Raw genomic sequence first — 16,149 nt, forward strand, 5'->3', positions numbered from 1 at the left:
TTTTAAAGGTCTACACTATGATTTATTTCATTGCGGGAGGTGATGACAATTTGTGAAAACCACAAAATATCTAAATATCAATGTACTAGAATCAATTGAAAAAACACATGACTGGCTGGCTCTACTAACATCGAAAGCTTGCTAATAACATTCAGAACACATAGTTTCAAAGACAGTTTCAAGGTTTAAGCAAGAGTTTTCCAATTGTCTTCTTGCCTTCGAGCATTTCAAAAGCTTTCTTTGCTTCTGAAAGCGTAAACACGGTAAAATTATCCATTTTAATCTTTCCTTGTGTGATCCAATCAAACACATCATTAGCTCTCCATGACAACTCCTCGGGCGTTGCAATGTAGTCGAATAACTTTGGAAGAATGAGACTGTGTGACCCAGATGAAACAAGATTGAGCTCTAGGGATTCTAGGTAACCAGATGCACCACCAAAAAGGACCATGGTACCTCGTGTTGCAAGGCATTTAAAACCTGTACAAAATTATGCTTTGATGTAAGTTTTTAAAAGGATCCACGTATTCTACAAGAAAGCTCTGTCCATAAAAGGGAATACTTTATTCATATGAAATCCACATCTCTAACAAGCAGGAAAAAAAATTGTCAACTAATAATATCAATGCACTTCAAACAAAACTAAAAGCAGTTGTGAAAATAAAGCTTGTAAAGGGGAAAAAATCTGGCGTGCACGGAATTTAGACTCATTAGCACTCAACTCTTTTTAAGGCTTTACTTTCACCAATTCTTTAGCATTGTTTTCACTGCAATGACCACAGCCTCATTTGATGCACAACTTGCCTTTGTAAAAAGTTGTCTTTCCAACCCCGTCATAAATGACGTTGACTCCAGTACCTTCCGTGATCCTGTTGACTTCTTGGACAAAGTCTTGATTAGAATACAGAATAACTTCATCAGCTCCACAAGCCTTTGCCTTGGTAGCTTTTTCTTTTGTGCTTGTTGTGCCAATGACATAACCTCCTGTATTCAAACACAACAGGCCACTGAGAAATGCAAGTCTTGGTGACTCAATCAAACAGCAAAACACAGATTACCTTTCCAGCTTATTAAACATGTGATGTGAATGAACTACTAATCTGAGTTTAAAGATCAGGTCTGACAAGTTTTCCTGCAACTTAGCTCACAGACGTAAATATGAAAGTGAATAACCTTGGTTATCAATCCAAGGTTATTTGTTTGGAAGTTTGAGGCACCAGCCTTTTTTAACAAGAAAAAACTGATCATCTTTAATGATGAAACGAGATGTTACAGAAATGTAAGACAACCTCCAGAGCTTGTATTCCCTTAAACATTATCCCATTTTCCTGCTAAAAATGTTTTCATTTATTCCTAGGCCTGAAACTCACATGTGGTGCATAAGAGCTGGCAGGTATTTGAAAGATAATAAGGAGATGTCTAGCAGCTCAGCATGCCACAGCAGTAATCAGTAATTTATTTTTTGCAGAAATATTCAGGCCATTTTTCAAGCTCATACTTGATTGCCTGATTTTAGAGAAACCTACAGAAGTCCACCTACTACAGAGAACAGGTCTAAGAAAAAATTCCTTTTTAACAAATCTATAACAAATCCTGACCCTTCTCATCAGAATTTTTAAGTTAAAGTGGTAATCTTTGTGGCCTAATGTGTAGTGTTTCAAACTTCAAGAGGTCTTGGTATAATTATCTTCAAGAGCTATAGAGTTATTTCTTCGAGAACAAATCTCTCTTCCCCACCCACAAGTATAAGAAGTAACTGGGATCTATTGTAAACATATTTCTTTGGAAGAGGAGTGATTACTATGGGGAGAGCTGTAGGCCATTAGATAACTCAAGTCAGAACAAGACTATATTTCAAAGCTGTGCTTTTACAAAGAATCACACGTTGTGTCAAGCCAGTTATCTCTGTAATATAGGGTGCACAGCATTTGAAGGTTTCAAGGAATCATTTTTATTCAAGTGCCTCTGTAGCAGTCAGGGTCTGTTGGAGCAGTCAGCAGTCTTTTTCTTCTATGCTAGCTAACTGTTTCTCAAGAAAACCCAAATTAAACTACTTTGTTACCTGCATTTTTAGCCACTTGACATATTAGGGATCCAGTTCCCCCAGCAGCTGCATGTACCAACACCTTGGTACCAGGTTCCACCGGGTACACAGTGTGAACCAAGTAATGAGCAGTGATACCCTGAATCATGGTTGTTGCAGCTTGTTCAAAAGAGATGTTTGATGGCACTTTGACAAGTTTATCCACTGGAACAGTGCTGTATTCTGCAAAACTTCCTAAAACAGAATTATACTTGGATGAGTACAAATTAATCACAAATCATGACTTTCATAATGTATCTGCATTACAGTTTGACGTCATATTCCTGTCCAAGGTTCTCATGTCATGTTGGCTACTGGCTTAGAAAATGGCTTCTTTGATTTCTGTGATGCTTTCTTTTTTAATGTAAAATAAAAAATAGTGTGTGAAAGTTGCAAACAGCAACTGACTGTAAAAATATGATTTGAATTTTTTTGTTGTATAAATTAAAACACTTTCAATCAGAAGACAACTAGTTTTTTTTACCTCATTAACAAATAACCACATTACTCACTGTGTTTCAACGAGATTTTGAAAAATATCACTGAAAGCCTCTAAATTTCCATAACAGACTTCCAGACCCACCAGGGACTTGTGTCTTTACACCTCATATTTCATACCTATATTTCTTACTGACCTGCTGATCTCAACATCAAGTATACAAAGTGTAGGTAATAACATGATTTCGAGTGCAATTTGATATTACAAAGCAAAATTGCACAAGGAAAACAAAATTTAACAAGCCCATAGGGCAAGTGCAATTTGTAGTCTTTGAAAAATTTACAACTGCATATTCCACCACACTGCAAGAGGAATCATGTAATTACTTGTCAATAATGTACATGAAAAAACATAACAGGAGATCAAAACAGACAAAATTTTGAAAGTGTGTGCATCCTATTTCTAATTTACAGGTGTGTTGCAATTTTGCACTTGCGTTACATGAGAATGCCCTCATTTTCATGTACATTGTAAACTATGTTAACCTAGGATACAAGGGCATAAATGGTCAAGCCATTTACCTCAAAGCCTTCAACAGACTAACCTGAACCAAGATGAAAATAAGCCACGCGATCATCCACAGTCACACCAACAGCACCAGGTCCTAGCTTCTCTACAATCCCTGCACCCTCTACTCCAAGGATTGCTGGAATGGTAGGTAAAGTAAAAATACCTTCACGAAGATACACATCAAGATAATTAACACCACTTGTATGATTCTTAATCAAAACCTGCAAAAAAATCAACAATGTCTGTAATTGTGCTTTTAGTTAACTAATTCCCTTAGCCAGCTGCAGCTGCACTGAGCTATCCATTAATTCTTTAAGCTACTGGATGACACCTCTATAATTTGTCCAACTCATTAAACATATAGGTAACTTTTGATAAGATTGCCTTAATTGTTCAAGTAACAAAGTTTTTTTGTAAGAAAATGGTCCCATCACATTTCAATGATTCACTCATCACAGTGATGTATCCTAATTCATTGAGAATTGTCTCAAAAAGCCAACCAAAGTATATAAATAATGAAATAACTAGGTGAATATACCAGTGTGTAAATAAATCCCAAGTTTAAGGCTCTCAGTGTTCTTCTCTATTTCAAGCACAACAGGTAAATGAAATTTTCCAAAGGATAGGACAATCCTTTTACTTAATGATTTTTCAAGCACTCAAACTGCTTTTTAGCTACTGCCCGAAAAGGAGAACTCTGCTCTCTATGTTGAAATGCACAGACAATAGTGTAGGTGCAAGTTGCATATTGCTCACTGTAATTGGGTAAAATATTTTCAACAAAACAGGAATCATTTTTTATAAGAGTATTTGCCAGCTAGTAAAGTCAAGCAGAGGCAGGTAAGTTGTGTGAGTCAATCGGCTGGAGGAAAAATAAGATTTCCACTCAACCTTGTACTTTATTATGCATACAATTTTTGGATAAATAAAACATTGGCAAAAAACAATGGATTACATTTGGGGACTGTGCCTTTGTTTTGAAAGAGTAAGGAACTGTGCAGAAATATTCTGAGGGAAGGAGCATGCAGAAAATTACGCCAAATTTTCACTTCAAATTTGCTTTCGTCTTCTCACACTTACCCTCCCTTCATGGTTCCCCTCCCTTAATGGTTCCCTCGCCCTATTAAATTAAATCCCCACTGGGTAGGGGCTAGTATATATTGAGAGAGGGCTATCGTTGTTGCTGTAAAATAACTCCATGAAGCTCCTAGCGCACAAACCGTTAATGCTACGAGAAGAATATTTGAAAGGGATAGATCCAGCAATTAATATGTGAGACTTACAGTACCATGACATTTTCAATTCTGCTTCTAAAAATCGTATCCTATCAAAGCATATGTCCTCAAATCAAACGGGTGATTCGATCGTGTCCTTACCTCGCTGTGCTGCGGTTCTGGAATTGGTACATCTTCGTATTTCAATTGAGACAAACCTCCGGTTTCATTGATCTTAATGGCCTTCATGACAATAGGTTTACCCTTCTCAGGGATCAAATTAAGAGCTAGCCACCGGCTCCAGCCGGAACTTTTGGCACACTTGCCAGCGGTTTTTCACCAAAGAACTAGAATTTTATAGAAAATATTATGTGAAAAGATAGAGGGGCCGCAGCCAGGATAAAACATCTTGTAAAATTTAAAAAATGATCTCTGGCTAAAATTGCACAGAGTCTATAAACAAGTACACGGATGCGCTATGGGCAGTCCAGTCAGCCCTGTAGTGGCCAATCTCTGTATGGAAGAGATCGAGGAAAGTGCGATTAACAGTTCATCCGTCCCTCCTAAAATCTGGAAACGTTATGTTGATGATAGCTTCTGCATTATCAAAAAAGACAATGTGCGAGCTTTCCATGACACATTAAATTCAATTGACGCCAACATCTCTTTCACCATCGAAATTGAAAGTGACAATAAGATCTCCTTTCTCGACACTTTGGTCACCCGTAGAAATGGCACCATCGCTGTAGATGTTTACAGAAAACCTACGCACACGGACAGATATCTAGACTACAATTCTCACCATGATAATAAAAACAAGGCCAGCACAGCAGCAACCCTTCTACACAGAGCCCTAAAGCTACCCAACTCCTCCGAAGGAAAAGAACGAGAACTAAATCGAGTTTATTCAGCACTTGAGTCTAATGGTTATCCATCGATTTTCATTAAAAACATCCAGACCAAAAAAACCCGACGCTCAACAGTGTTGTCCCCGGAGGAACTTGTTGGCACATTTTTCAAGATGGTCGAGGCGTCCGAATCACGCAAGTCGTTCGCCTCTCTTCCATACATTAAAGGCGTAACAGAACCTCTGACTCGTGTCCTCAAAAAACACGACATCACAGTGGTGAACAAACCACTTATCACCCTCCAACAACAGTTCCCGGCCCCAAAATTTCGACCATTATTGGAATCTCAAACAAATGTTGTTTATAAAATTCCTTGTGGTGACTGTTCATGGTGTTATATTGGTGAGACTGGCAGGGCCTTCAACACAAGAAAGAAAGAACACCTCAGAAATGTGAAAACCGTGGCAAAAGGCTCAAGAATTTCCAATCACGTCTGGGCCAATAATCACGCAATAGACTTTGATAATGCATCTATTATTGACAAAGGCAGTTTTAGAACAAGAAAAACACTAGAAGCGTGGCATTCCAAGTTAACTCCCAATGCGGACAACAATTCCTGTCCTTTGCCCGGACAATATAACATTCTTTTTAACAAACATTCTTAGTTATTAGCATTTTTAATTTCCTACTTTGTACTTCACACCTAGTATTTTTAACAAACATTCTTAGTTATTAGCATTTTTAATTTCCTACTTTGTACTTCACACCTAGTATTTCTTACCTTTTTATCATTTTACCCGTTGAAGGCTGTAGCGCAAACAGCCGAAAGCTCGTATTTTTAAAAGTTTTAGCCAGAGATCGTTTTTTAAATTTTACAAGAAAATATTATGCTTATGATCGTCCAACTGAAGAAAAGTCGCTGTCATATTATGGTGAACATGTCATATCAGGCGATAGAGCAGCCATGAAATGTTTTCAAAAGCTCTTTGGAAACGTAAACGATTATAAAGTTTCGAAATTTGAAGCGTGCTACAAGGAGTATTTTGGTCTGCAGTATTCAGCTTTCTACTTATTTGTTCAAGCGTGAAACATGCAATTTTGTGTACACACCGTCACATTACTGTGTTTATATTGCTGTACGTACCACAGGCGGCCCAAGCTCCAGCTGTGAGATGATCATCTTGCGTAATAACAGTCATGGCGGAATTATAAGAGTTTGTATGGGAATATTTACGACCGCTCTAAGGAATAAAAAAATACGTCAAATTCTCAAAAAAAAATACCTCACCTTACTTCCACAGCGTATTGCTTGTTATCTGATCGCTTACTTTGATGAAAAGAGCCCATTTGAGCGAGTTGTTCATTTCGAGGTTTTCAACGTACATAAGAAAAGCCCAAGGCTGAACACTCCATTTCCGAACGCCTGAGCCGAGAAGCGAAAAATCCAAGCTCAAAATGACCGGGCGGCCACAAATCCAACGCAGAATCCAAGCACATACACTGTAGTTTCATTTCAATTCACTAAAAACTCAATCGTCCTCGTGCAACCGACACTAAGCCGCAGTTTGCTTCAAAAATTTCCAGTTTAGAGGTTTCTAACAGCCCGCGGCCACATCAACCTTGACACACGACCGTTGAAAACCAGCTTGGTAACCCTACCTCCTTTTTAAACTGAGCCTCTCCGGGGACCATACCGTCAGTTATCGTCAATAAATTGTTTTAGAACCACGGGTCCCCTCAGTAGAAATCGATCAAGAGGCTATTGTTTCGCTCGGCCAATCGAATTCGCCTCCGGAAATGTTTACAAATTCAAAATAATTTACAAGCATAGTTGCAAACCGCATAGCTGATCTAGTAAATCTCGATAATTTCCTTTTAATTTCAAAAGATAAAAATGTCGTCTGTAAAAAATAGTCTATTCCACGGTTGCAGCAAGGACGTAATCAATTCGAACTCGTATCTGAAATGGAAATCGTGGTAAGTATTGTTGCTGGATATCCGTGTTAATATTTTCACGCATGGAAATGGACAATTTAAATCCAAATGTACAAATTATTTTTCTTTGAATTATTACTTTTCCTTTGCTTCTGTGCTAGACAGACGGAAATTTTCATTCTTCATTATTAGGGTTTTGTTTCACTACGATTTTGAAGAAGATAACCTCGCAGACGCCAGCGAAATCCTGAGTCCGATCGAAACAATAGCCTCTTGATCGATTTCTATTTTTATCTTTTGAAATTAAAAGGAAATTATCGAGATTTACTAGATCAGCTATGCGGTTTGCAACTATGCTTGTAAATTATTTTGAATTTGTAAACATTTCCGGAGGCGAATTCGATTGGCCGAGCGAAACAATAGCCTCTTGATCGATTTCTACTGAGGGGACCCGTGGTTCTAAAACAATTTATTGACGATAACTGACGGTATGGTCCCCGGAGAGGCTCAGTTTAAAAAGGAGGTAGGGTTACCAAGCTGGTTTTCAACGGTCGTGTGTCAAGGTTGATGTGGCCGCGGGCTGTTAGAAACCTCTAAACTGGAAATTTTTGAAGCAAACTGCGGCTTAGTGTCGGTTGCACGAGGACGATTGAGTTTTTAGTGAATTGAAATGAAACTACAGTGTATGTGCTTGGATTCTGCGTTGGATTTGTGGCCGCCCGGTCATTTTGAGCTTGGATTTTTCGCTTCTCGGCTCAGGCGTTCGGAAATGGAGTGTTCAGCCTTGGGCTTTTCTTATGTACGTTGAAAACCTCGAAATGAACAACTCGCTCAAATGGGCTCTTTTCATCAAAGTAAGCGATCAGATAACAAGCAATACGCTGTGGAAGTAAGGTGAGGTATTTTTTTTTGAGAATTTGACGTATTTTTTTATTCCTTAGAGCGGTCGTAAATATTCCCATACAAACTCTTATAATTCCGCCATGACTGTTATTACGCAAGATGATCATCTCACAGCTGGAGCTTGGGCCGCCTGTGTACGTACATACTACCTTTAATCACGATTTATTTTCAGCCAAATCCTGTTTAATGTCGTTTGCTAAACCTTCTCACGCGTTCAAATTTAAGTCGGTGCTTGATAGTAGCGCGACAGTTTGTCTGGACAAAGTTGTATATTTCACGCTTGAACAAACACCGACAACTTGAACCGTTCACTACCCTTGGTTGGGAAAGGAATTGCCGCAACAAAAGATTCTGATGTTAAAATTTATTAGTGACAGCCGAGGAAAAAAATGAGCCTTGACAAAAGCCTAAAAATTCATGCTGAAAGCTGAAAAATTATTTCGAACCCTGCCTTCAGGCAGCTCTTTCCTCAGTTTACCCTTTGACGCGTTAGACGTGCATAGTCCTCGGGACACTGAGAAGACGTGGGGAGAGGTACTTAATCCCTCACGGGTATTCTAATGACAATCATTCACAACACTCTAGTGGGAGCCGAAGTCGTTTCATGCCCGCGAATGGGAGTTAATTTTTTCTCTTTTACTTTTAAAGTGTGATACAAAATCAAGTTACTAAACTAAGATGCGTGCGTGCGTTGTCAAAGTTGGTAACTTAACCTCCTACAAAGATATTTCGTGGCTGCCGGTCATAGGGTTAAATGCCACACAAGGCGGAACACGTTTGGGAGTTTTGTTACGATGCAATCAATAAACATTCATCTTCTCGTTGACCGCTTAAGAGCCCGTTTTGTTCGTCTGTCATTCAGGGGTGTTTTCACTGAATATCACGTGGTCTCCCGTGTAATTTAAAATCCATCAAGTTGACAACGGTAGTGTTGATCCTGTTAGAAAATCCTGAATCTGCCATCGGGATACAGTTTTGGGCCACTGCTTTCACCTCGTCTTGCAATCCGACTCATTTCGCAGTTCTTAAGATTTCGGTAAGTGAATTTTAAATGAAAGACAACTGAATAATTACTTTTAATTAGATCACGTAAAGCACTTACGCTTTCTGCACTGAGAAATGCTTTAGGACGTGCAGCAAATGAGTTCATTTATATTTCGTCTATGTCGCATTGAGTAGGGCAGTCTGTCACTCCAGTCAAATGCGCAGTCTTTGCGCCAAATCAGGGAAATTTTCGATGAGTGACAGACAAAATCATTGGTTAAATCTGTTGGATTTAGTCATCTGTATCGCTGCCGTGTTCAAACTATCAGTTAGCATCAAAATTAGTTTAGCACGGTTGAAAATTTTGGTTAAAACCCAAGAAATAATCGCCTTAACAATTGAAATACCTTAACGTGACATGAAGGCAAGTTATCATCGTCCCGTGCCGTATTCCATCGCCAAAACATAACATCATTACGTGTGTTTGGAGCACATCAATCACATGCAAACACTGGCTACGCGGAATTTTTGTTATGAATTTACGTTGTTCGTTGAAGTAATGTGTCTAGGATTGACTGATCCTCCCGGAAAAAACCGTAGAGAATATCTTAACAGAACGTCAGACCTTCCAAAAGTAATTCATACTTCGATAAGATTTGAACCTGAGGCGTTTCAATTTTCCTTTAAGATATCAGCTGGGTACAAATTAAAGAAAGTTCATTTGACTGTGAGGACCACGAGTCATCTACAGGTCAACGATGATGTATTCCGCACAATGTTCTTGAGAAGGAAACGGCAAAAAAAAAAAGGGTATGAAGCCAATTTTTACAGATTTGTTGACAACGAGTTAACTCTAACTGTTCAAATTCAAGTTTCCTCAAAAATAATTGTTCATAATTTGGAAATTGACGAAGGAAATCAACTATTTGCGTAATCAAGAAGTATCCGGTTTATAGAAAATGCTAATCTGTGCAAGGAAAGAATAGGACACTCAAAATCATGTCGGCGTGATGTAAAGTTATTTAGGTCAGAGTTGATAGAGGTTACTGCTTAGGAAAGCTGACAACAATTTAAGATGAAAACAGCTGTGCAGCAAGTTTATTTTGGCGCCCGCTGACTGTACAAATCCTTTTCATTTTATGATAACGCTTTGTGACTGAATCAATTAATAAGAGTTTTAAGCAGCCAATCGGTTCAAAATGATTGGAATGCGTTAAAAAGCGTAAAACAATCTTAAAACAAAGAAATTTGTCGGGTTGCCCAACCAGTTACCTCCATATTTGACTATGTTACAGGCCACCAGAGACTTTTTTTGTTTCCACAATATCTACTATGTTTGACAGTTTCTACTTTATTAACTGTACTGGGAGCATGCCAAAGGCGCATTTTCTCACATTCCAATCAAACGCGATCACTTGATGGTTAGGATATTGAGCATTGTTGCCATTTCAGTTTCCTTTCTACCTTTTTATAGATTTACACCATGACGCTTAATTTTGTTGGAGAGATGCAAGTGCTTCTGCGGCAGTGGAAGGTCACTTCTATAAACGGTACGTGTAAGAATAACTTGTATTTGTTCGAGGAATATCAAACGAAACGTGATGTTGTGTGGCCGTAAATCCAAGTAACATCGGCAAGTGCACTGTATCAAGGTAACCGTATAAATCAGTGGTCTGGTACAAGTGCTGGTACACCAAAGAAACCCGTAAAACACCACTTGAAGTAAAAATAAGCAGTTCCAAAGATTGGTTCCAGCTAAAAAAAAACATTCAAGTTCGACCCTTTAAAACCTAAGAGGGATTGGCTCCTAATTTCTTCTTACAGAATCCCCCTTGAATCAAATGTAAAGGTCATGAGAATGAAGGAAATCACTGCCCACCTAAGAGGCTTTGATTGTTTAACAAATTCTCCTTGCTAGCACCAAAGGAAATGTATGGAGAAGAGTATTAAGAATATGGACACTGGCCTTGGAGTATAAAGGGTTAATGATCTAAGTATTTTGGTAGTGACGTATGCATTATTCTGTCTCACAGGGTTAGGTGGATCATTGATAGCAGTGTTTTCCCTTGCTGTACTGTATGAGTTCATGTCGTCATATCATAGGTACCTCGGCCTACCTAATGGAAGAGGAAATACCACAAAAGAGTTCAAAGGAAATAAGAGGTTGGTGAAATGCAAAGTAATACGAAAATACATAGATATCTGTCATGACTCGGTCAGTTTTTGTGAAAAAACATGGTCATGGTTCGAAATTGGAGCCTTTTTCTAGTGCTTTGAGCCAGCATCAAAGTTAAAAACAATAAATAATTTGCTTATCGCTGTAGGAGTTGACATGAACTTACAAGTGTTCTTTCGTTTGACCTCTTCCACAATGGAATATTCGGAAATAGTGGGGAGCACTAAGATCATGGTATTTATGAGAATATTCATTCCACACCTTAGGGAGATTCTCTTCTGGTATATGCAATTCTAGGCTCGCATTCCACCATTTTCTTAAACCCAGTCTTCCAGGAAGCTTCGAGGTTGTGGTTTGGTGTGGTGTAGAGGGTGGAACGCGGGCTTATCCCGACCAGCGGCCTCTGATCGAGCCTTTTTAACCCAATAAACTTCATTTGTTCTTGCAGGATACTTGATCACCTCCTGAGGACAAGTTCTTATCTTCTGTCAGCCGTAACAGGTTACTTGTTGATGCTTGTGGTGAACACTTTCAACGTTTGGCTCTTTATGTCTGTTGTGGTTGGGTTAGGCTTTGGTTTCTTTCTATCGAATCCGTTGTACATAACGTATCGCAATTTGGAGGTACAACGAAGAACACATGATCAGAGAAACAACAATGGCGTTATAAGGCGATCAAGATGCGACAAGCAGAAGGAAAAATCGCCGACTTGATCTGATTTACTGAATGTGATCTTGTTGCCTCGCGAACGTTTCGGATCGAGCGGAAAAAAGAAACTTTGTTCTAGAATCCAGATGGACCACGAAGGGCATTAAAGCGAAGTCCGTCGCGCGAGTCCAAAAATATCAACAAAAAGACAAATGGTGCGGGGTAGTGCGCCACGTGGGACTCTGGACCACGGACTTTTTTCGAACTCGCGCGACGGACTTCACTGAAAAGGAAGGACTGCTCGTAGTCTAGAATTCAGAAGTGGAAGAAGGACACTATAACATACGAATCTGTTACACTGCGGCCAGCAGCTCACTCCACGTTAACCCCCTTCTCTTTTCAAGGTTTGATTAGAAATTCTATCGCCAAGTTGTTATATAGCCTCTTATATCTTAGTTAGGAGTCTTTGATGCAATATCAAAATAGTGCCCGTTGACGGATGCATTTGTCTTTTCTCGTCACTTGTGTGATAATTCATACATACATACATACAGTAAGGAGGAGTTAACTGTTACGTACCTCTTTGTGATATGAAAAAGTACACTGAACTCAAAAGAAACCAAACATTACAAGAAACAAATCAAAGTGTTTTTAAAGATGTATGCCAAGAAGGAACAGGAATAGTTGGGGTGAAGAAAATTAAAAACGATTACAATTGACAAACTCAGCTTAAAAATTTGGGACAAATTTTCCAAGACGAGCCCCAATTGTGATCATGGGGTTGTCTGTAAAGAACGTCCACGATTTTTACTTATTCGTTGAATACATTCTCTATTAACTGTTATTTTTATTAAGGAAAATAAATTTAAGCGATGACCTATCTTACAATTCGATTTTATGATTCAACATGTATAAGATAATATTAAAAAGAAAAGAAACAAGCACGTTATTTTATCTCAACCTTAAAAAGAGAGAATATGCTCTGTAAAAAGGTATCAGTCAGAAATTAGTTACGGTTATCATTAAAATGGGAATTTAAAAAATTATACATCTTATTTCAAGATATGTTTCATTTAACAAAGGTTTCTCAGTTTCAAAAAAGTTATGAGACTGTCTTTGCAATCGGCAACGCTTCTACACAGGACTGAAATGCCTCACCCACTCAACTTCGCAGCTAAGGGGTCTTCATTACGGCTGTGGGAAGGCGCCAGGCGGAGGAATGGAAATGAGTGAAAATAGACCCAATCCTTCTCCTCCTCCTCAAAGTTTGTAGCTGAATCCTTCCCATTCCCCGTTCACATACTCTGCCACAAGTTAGATTAACTGTGCCGACATCCTACGTGAAATTTTTCGTCGCAACGAATCTCATCATTTGAAATAGACTTCACTACAAGCCTGAAATGCCTCTTATGAGTTCTCTGTCTCTTCCTTCTCAGTTCATCCATTTCAAGACTTAAATTTTCCTAATAAAACTTTTTTGGGTCTTGTAACACGTGCCAGTGTGCAACAGGTTTGTTGGCAGTGCGTACCTCCCGCCAGTGTCCGAGTTCTTTTCCGGTGGCGTGGGCACCGAGTGACACGCAACCGATAACCTCGTTTTCATGCATAACAGACAGCAGTAGGTCCACAGAGTTCATGGCGTCTACTGATATGTCGAACGATACGGCCTCGTTGAACACAGGGTTCAATGTTCCTTTCCTAACGGTCGTTTTCTTCTTTTTTACCCGTTTTCCTGCCATTAGCAGATAGACTTTAACATAGGGATCTGCGTGAAAAAAACAAAGATTGAGAACGTTAGAAAGAATGACCACAGAGAGTGTGTCTGCTCTAATGCTGGATTTTACTCGGTTTTTCTGGAAGAGAACGAAGCTTGAATTTAAAAGAGAACTGCAAAGAAATTTGAGGATGATAAACAAAGAACAATACAAAATTAATTTAACATAAGGATATGTCCAATCACGTATACAACCAACCTGTTCCCTTAATATTAACCGCTGGTAGATTGCGAGCCTTAATGACGACAACAGTCAACCTCTCCGCGGACTTGAGGTAACCAAGAGAGACCATCAGTTCCCCTAACGCTACTTGTTTCTATCGCAGAAGGAAATTATACAAACAACAATTATATGTTGTTTTGAGAAGTCTAGATGGATAGCTATAAGGAATAGACGTACATTGCATATATTTGTTTGAGAGAGACGTGATAACAGAGCTTCCGTTTACAGTGACATCAATAACTTCCTTCGATATCAAAGCCAAAAGAATGTTTTTCTTAGTAACATAGATACCCAGAAAAAAAGAAGTAGCATCAATAATGTCCTTGTTTGACGAGTTACAACCAATAAAATGAATTCGGAGTGCTACGGACAACCAGTTACTCTATTGCGCGAATTCAATCGATTGTCAATAGTGATCGACCCGGGTCAGATTGCGCTGGTTTTCATGACATGCTAAGAGATTGGTTTCAAAAACTCGCGCCATCATCTCAACCAATCAGATAAAACAACTTGGTCATTCGAGTTTTCCTGAGTTAGAGGCAAGATACATACCTTTATATTCAACTTTGAGTTCTCATTAGTGCCCTATCATATTCATCTTTGTCTATCTTTGTTCTCTTAAGTCGTTATGATAGCTATGAAGTTCATGATTTGCGCTCTTTTAAGCTACTAAATCCTAGAAAAGAACTTTTTACCTTAAGACTCGGTCTTATATCAGTTCGATATGTGTTGTCTTGAGAGAGTGATAAATCAGCCAGCGGCAACAATACTTGGCCAATCACCTCGTGACGGGAAGACGTGTCAAACGAGAGGAACGTCAGCCATAGGGTTTGCAACTGGAGTTCCTTATAAGACAACTACATTTTTCAAGAAAAGAATCAAAGTAAAAACAACTGTTTAACGATAGTAAAGGAAATGATACTACAGTAAATGAGGTAAGCCCATGCCCCGGGAATAACAGTTGATAGTGAGTTCTCATTGTTGAGAGAGAGTGGTGCTGAAAAAGACTGTCGTAAGCAGTAAGGCTGACATGTCGATTACCTAAGCGGAACTTATCATCAGAATCATTCGGTATGTGTTTGTTAGTTGAGTGTTATGTGCCTGATGGGTCAGTTTTGCCATGATGTCATTGGCTCACAATACTACCAAATAATTAGTCCGTCAGTAAGCCGTCATTATTAGTGCTGCAGGACGCACGTTTTTCCGCGTACGGAAATATTAGGGACCTTTAGCAAACCGAGATGGCGACGGCAACAAGGACGTGGCAAAACAAAAGATCTAATGAGCAGAACAATAGCTCAGCATGTGCGTTCTAAAACAGGTACATTTCTTAGCCGTCCTCTGCAAATAACAACATGAAATCATCAAAATTTGCGTAACCCCGACGGCAAATTAATTAAGCTTCTATTTGGAACTCAACGCCGCCCTCATACGTTATGTTGAGGTTAGCTTGCGGTGCCGTAAGAGATGGTAAACACACCCAGTCAGTCGCGAAATTCCAACTAAAAATATGTATTTATTTTAAATCGACGTCTTCTTTGGCGTTGTCGTCCTAACTGCTAAAGGTCCCTATTAAAAACGAGTCGGGAAGGGGTCTGCTGGAAGCCACCTTAGATCTCCTGCCAGCTAGCGTTGCAAGGCCTCCTACTTTACTGCAGGCGAAAAAACGCTCAAGCCGAAGCCTGCTCGCGGGTCAATGAATGATACATGAAAAATTGATGGTGTTAGCTGTAGAGAACGCTCACTGAGACAAATACGCGAAGGAAGAGACGCACGAGCACGAAGGTTTAGGTCTTCACTCGCGGCTTCAAATCAAGCGTGAAGAGGATATTAGAGAGTTTTAGATCCACGTTTGGTGTGTTCACCGTCAACGTCAAATCGCGGTCAGCAGTTTGTGGTTAGGAGTTAGAAGTTTCGAGACTTTCAGCTTTTTAGGTCGACGTCGGTTTTCATCTGAAAAAAATTAACATGTGCGCCGCAATCTTGAATCACACAAAGGATAGAGTTCCTTCCTTTCAAACACAAAATGTGGCTAAAAGATTGCTTTCCTAGCGTCTCAAACGGATTACTTATAAAGAAAAGACTTTAACTCACATATATTTATGGGAAATGCGTGAGAACTTTCGAACAGTGAGGAAGAAAACCGCCGAAAGAGTTGAAGTACCTGAAACTGCCTTGCCCGAAGTTCACGCGTGGACGGCAAACATCGAACGTGACCGCTGGCGTCTGTTCACGTGACTCATTCAGAAACAAACGTAGATCTAAAACTCCCTATTGTCTCGAACTGAACGACAAAGCTAAGGTTATGCCGATCCGATGACGTGCGGACTGAAAATCTGAAATGAATACCAA

At 39.3% G+C, this 16,149-nt stretch overlaps 4 protein-coding genes across 7 annotated transcripts in view; 2 read left to right on the forward strand and 2 right to left on the reverse strand.

The window, feature by feature from the left end:
- On the reverse strand, positions 1–9,475 carry LOC113671313 (uncharacterized). 2 transcript variants are annotated; one of them, XM_089202974.1, is made up of 6 exons: positions 9,384–9,475; positions 4,469–4,653; positions 3,127–3,313; positions 2,063–2,278; positions 805–984; positions 1–480 (listed from the first exon to the last, which is right to left on the reverse strand). In XM_089202974.1, the coding sequence occupies exons 2-6, from the start codon at positions 4,553–4,555 to the stop codon at positions 179–181; spliced, it is 972 nt and encodes a 323-aa protein (XP_089059100.1). In that variant the 5' UTR covers positions 4,556–4,653; positions 9,384–9,475; the 3' UTR covers positions 1–178. The 2 variants fall into 2 exon arrangements, with proteins under 2 accessions (XP_089059100.1, XP_089059101.1); XM_089202975.1 differs by lacking the exon at positions 9,384–9,475 and adding an exon at positions 8,142–8,249.
- On the forward strand, positions 4,736–5,963 carry LOC149046985 (uncharacterized). Its single transcript, XM_089202973.1, has one exon. The coding sequence runs from the start codon at positions 4,785–4,787 to the stop codon at positions 5,817–5,819; it is 1,035 nt and encodes a 344-aa protein (XP_089059099.1). The 5' UTR covers positions 4,736–4,784; the 3' UTR covers positions 5,820–5,963.
- LOC113671306 (protein SLC31A2) lies at positions 8,346–12,846 on the forward strand. Its single transcript, XM_027187517.2, has 4 exons — positions 8,346–9,028; positions 10,451–10,526; positions 11,010–11,139; positions 11,601–12,846. Exons 2-4 carry the CDS (start codon positions 10,460–10,462, stop codon positions 11,863–11,865), a joined length of 462 nt encoding a protein of 153 aa, XP_027043318.2. The 5' UTR covers positions 8,346–9,028; positions 10,451–10,459; the 3' UTR covers positions 11,866–12,846.
- LOC113671305 (synaptotagmin-6) overlaps positions 12,628–16,149 on the reverse strand; it is a 25,662-nt gene continuing 22,140 nt past the window's right edge. For all 3 annotated transcript variants that reach the window (XM_089202971.1, XM_089202970.1, XM_089202972.1), the window contains exons 6-8: positions 14,493–14,654; positions 13,774–13,891; positions 12,628–13,565 (exon numbers count right to left, since the gene is read on the reverse strand). In XM_089202971.1, coding sequence (XP_089059097.1) covers positions 13,264–13,565; positions 13,774–13,891; positions 14,493–14,654 — 582 coding nt within the window. In that variant the 3' untranslated portion in view covers positions 12,628–13,263. The remainder of the gene's footprint in view (positions 13,566–13,773; positions 13,892–14,492; positions 14,655–16,149) is intronic.

Source organism: Pocillopora damicornis, chromosome 4, assembly GCF_964200805.1.
Source record: "Pocillopora damicornis chromosome 4, jaPocDami1.2, whole genome shotgun sequence".
NCBI classification, from domain to species: Eukaryota; Metazoa; Cnidaria; class Anthozoa; order Scleractinia; family Pocilloporidae; genus Pocillopora; species Pocillopora damicornis.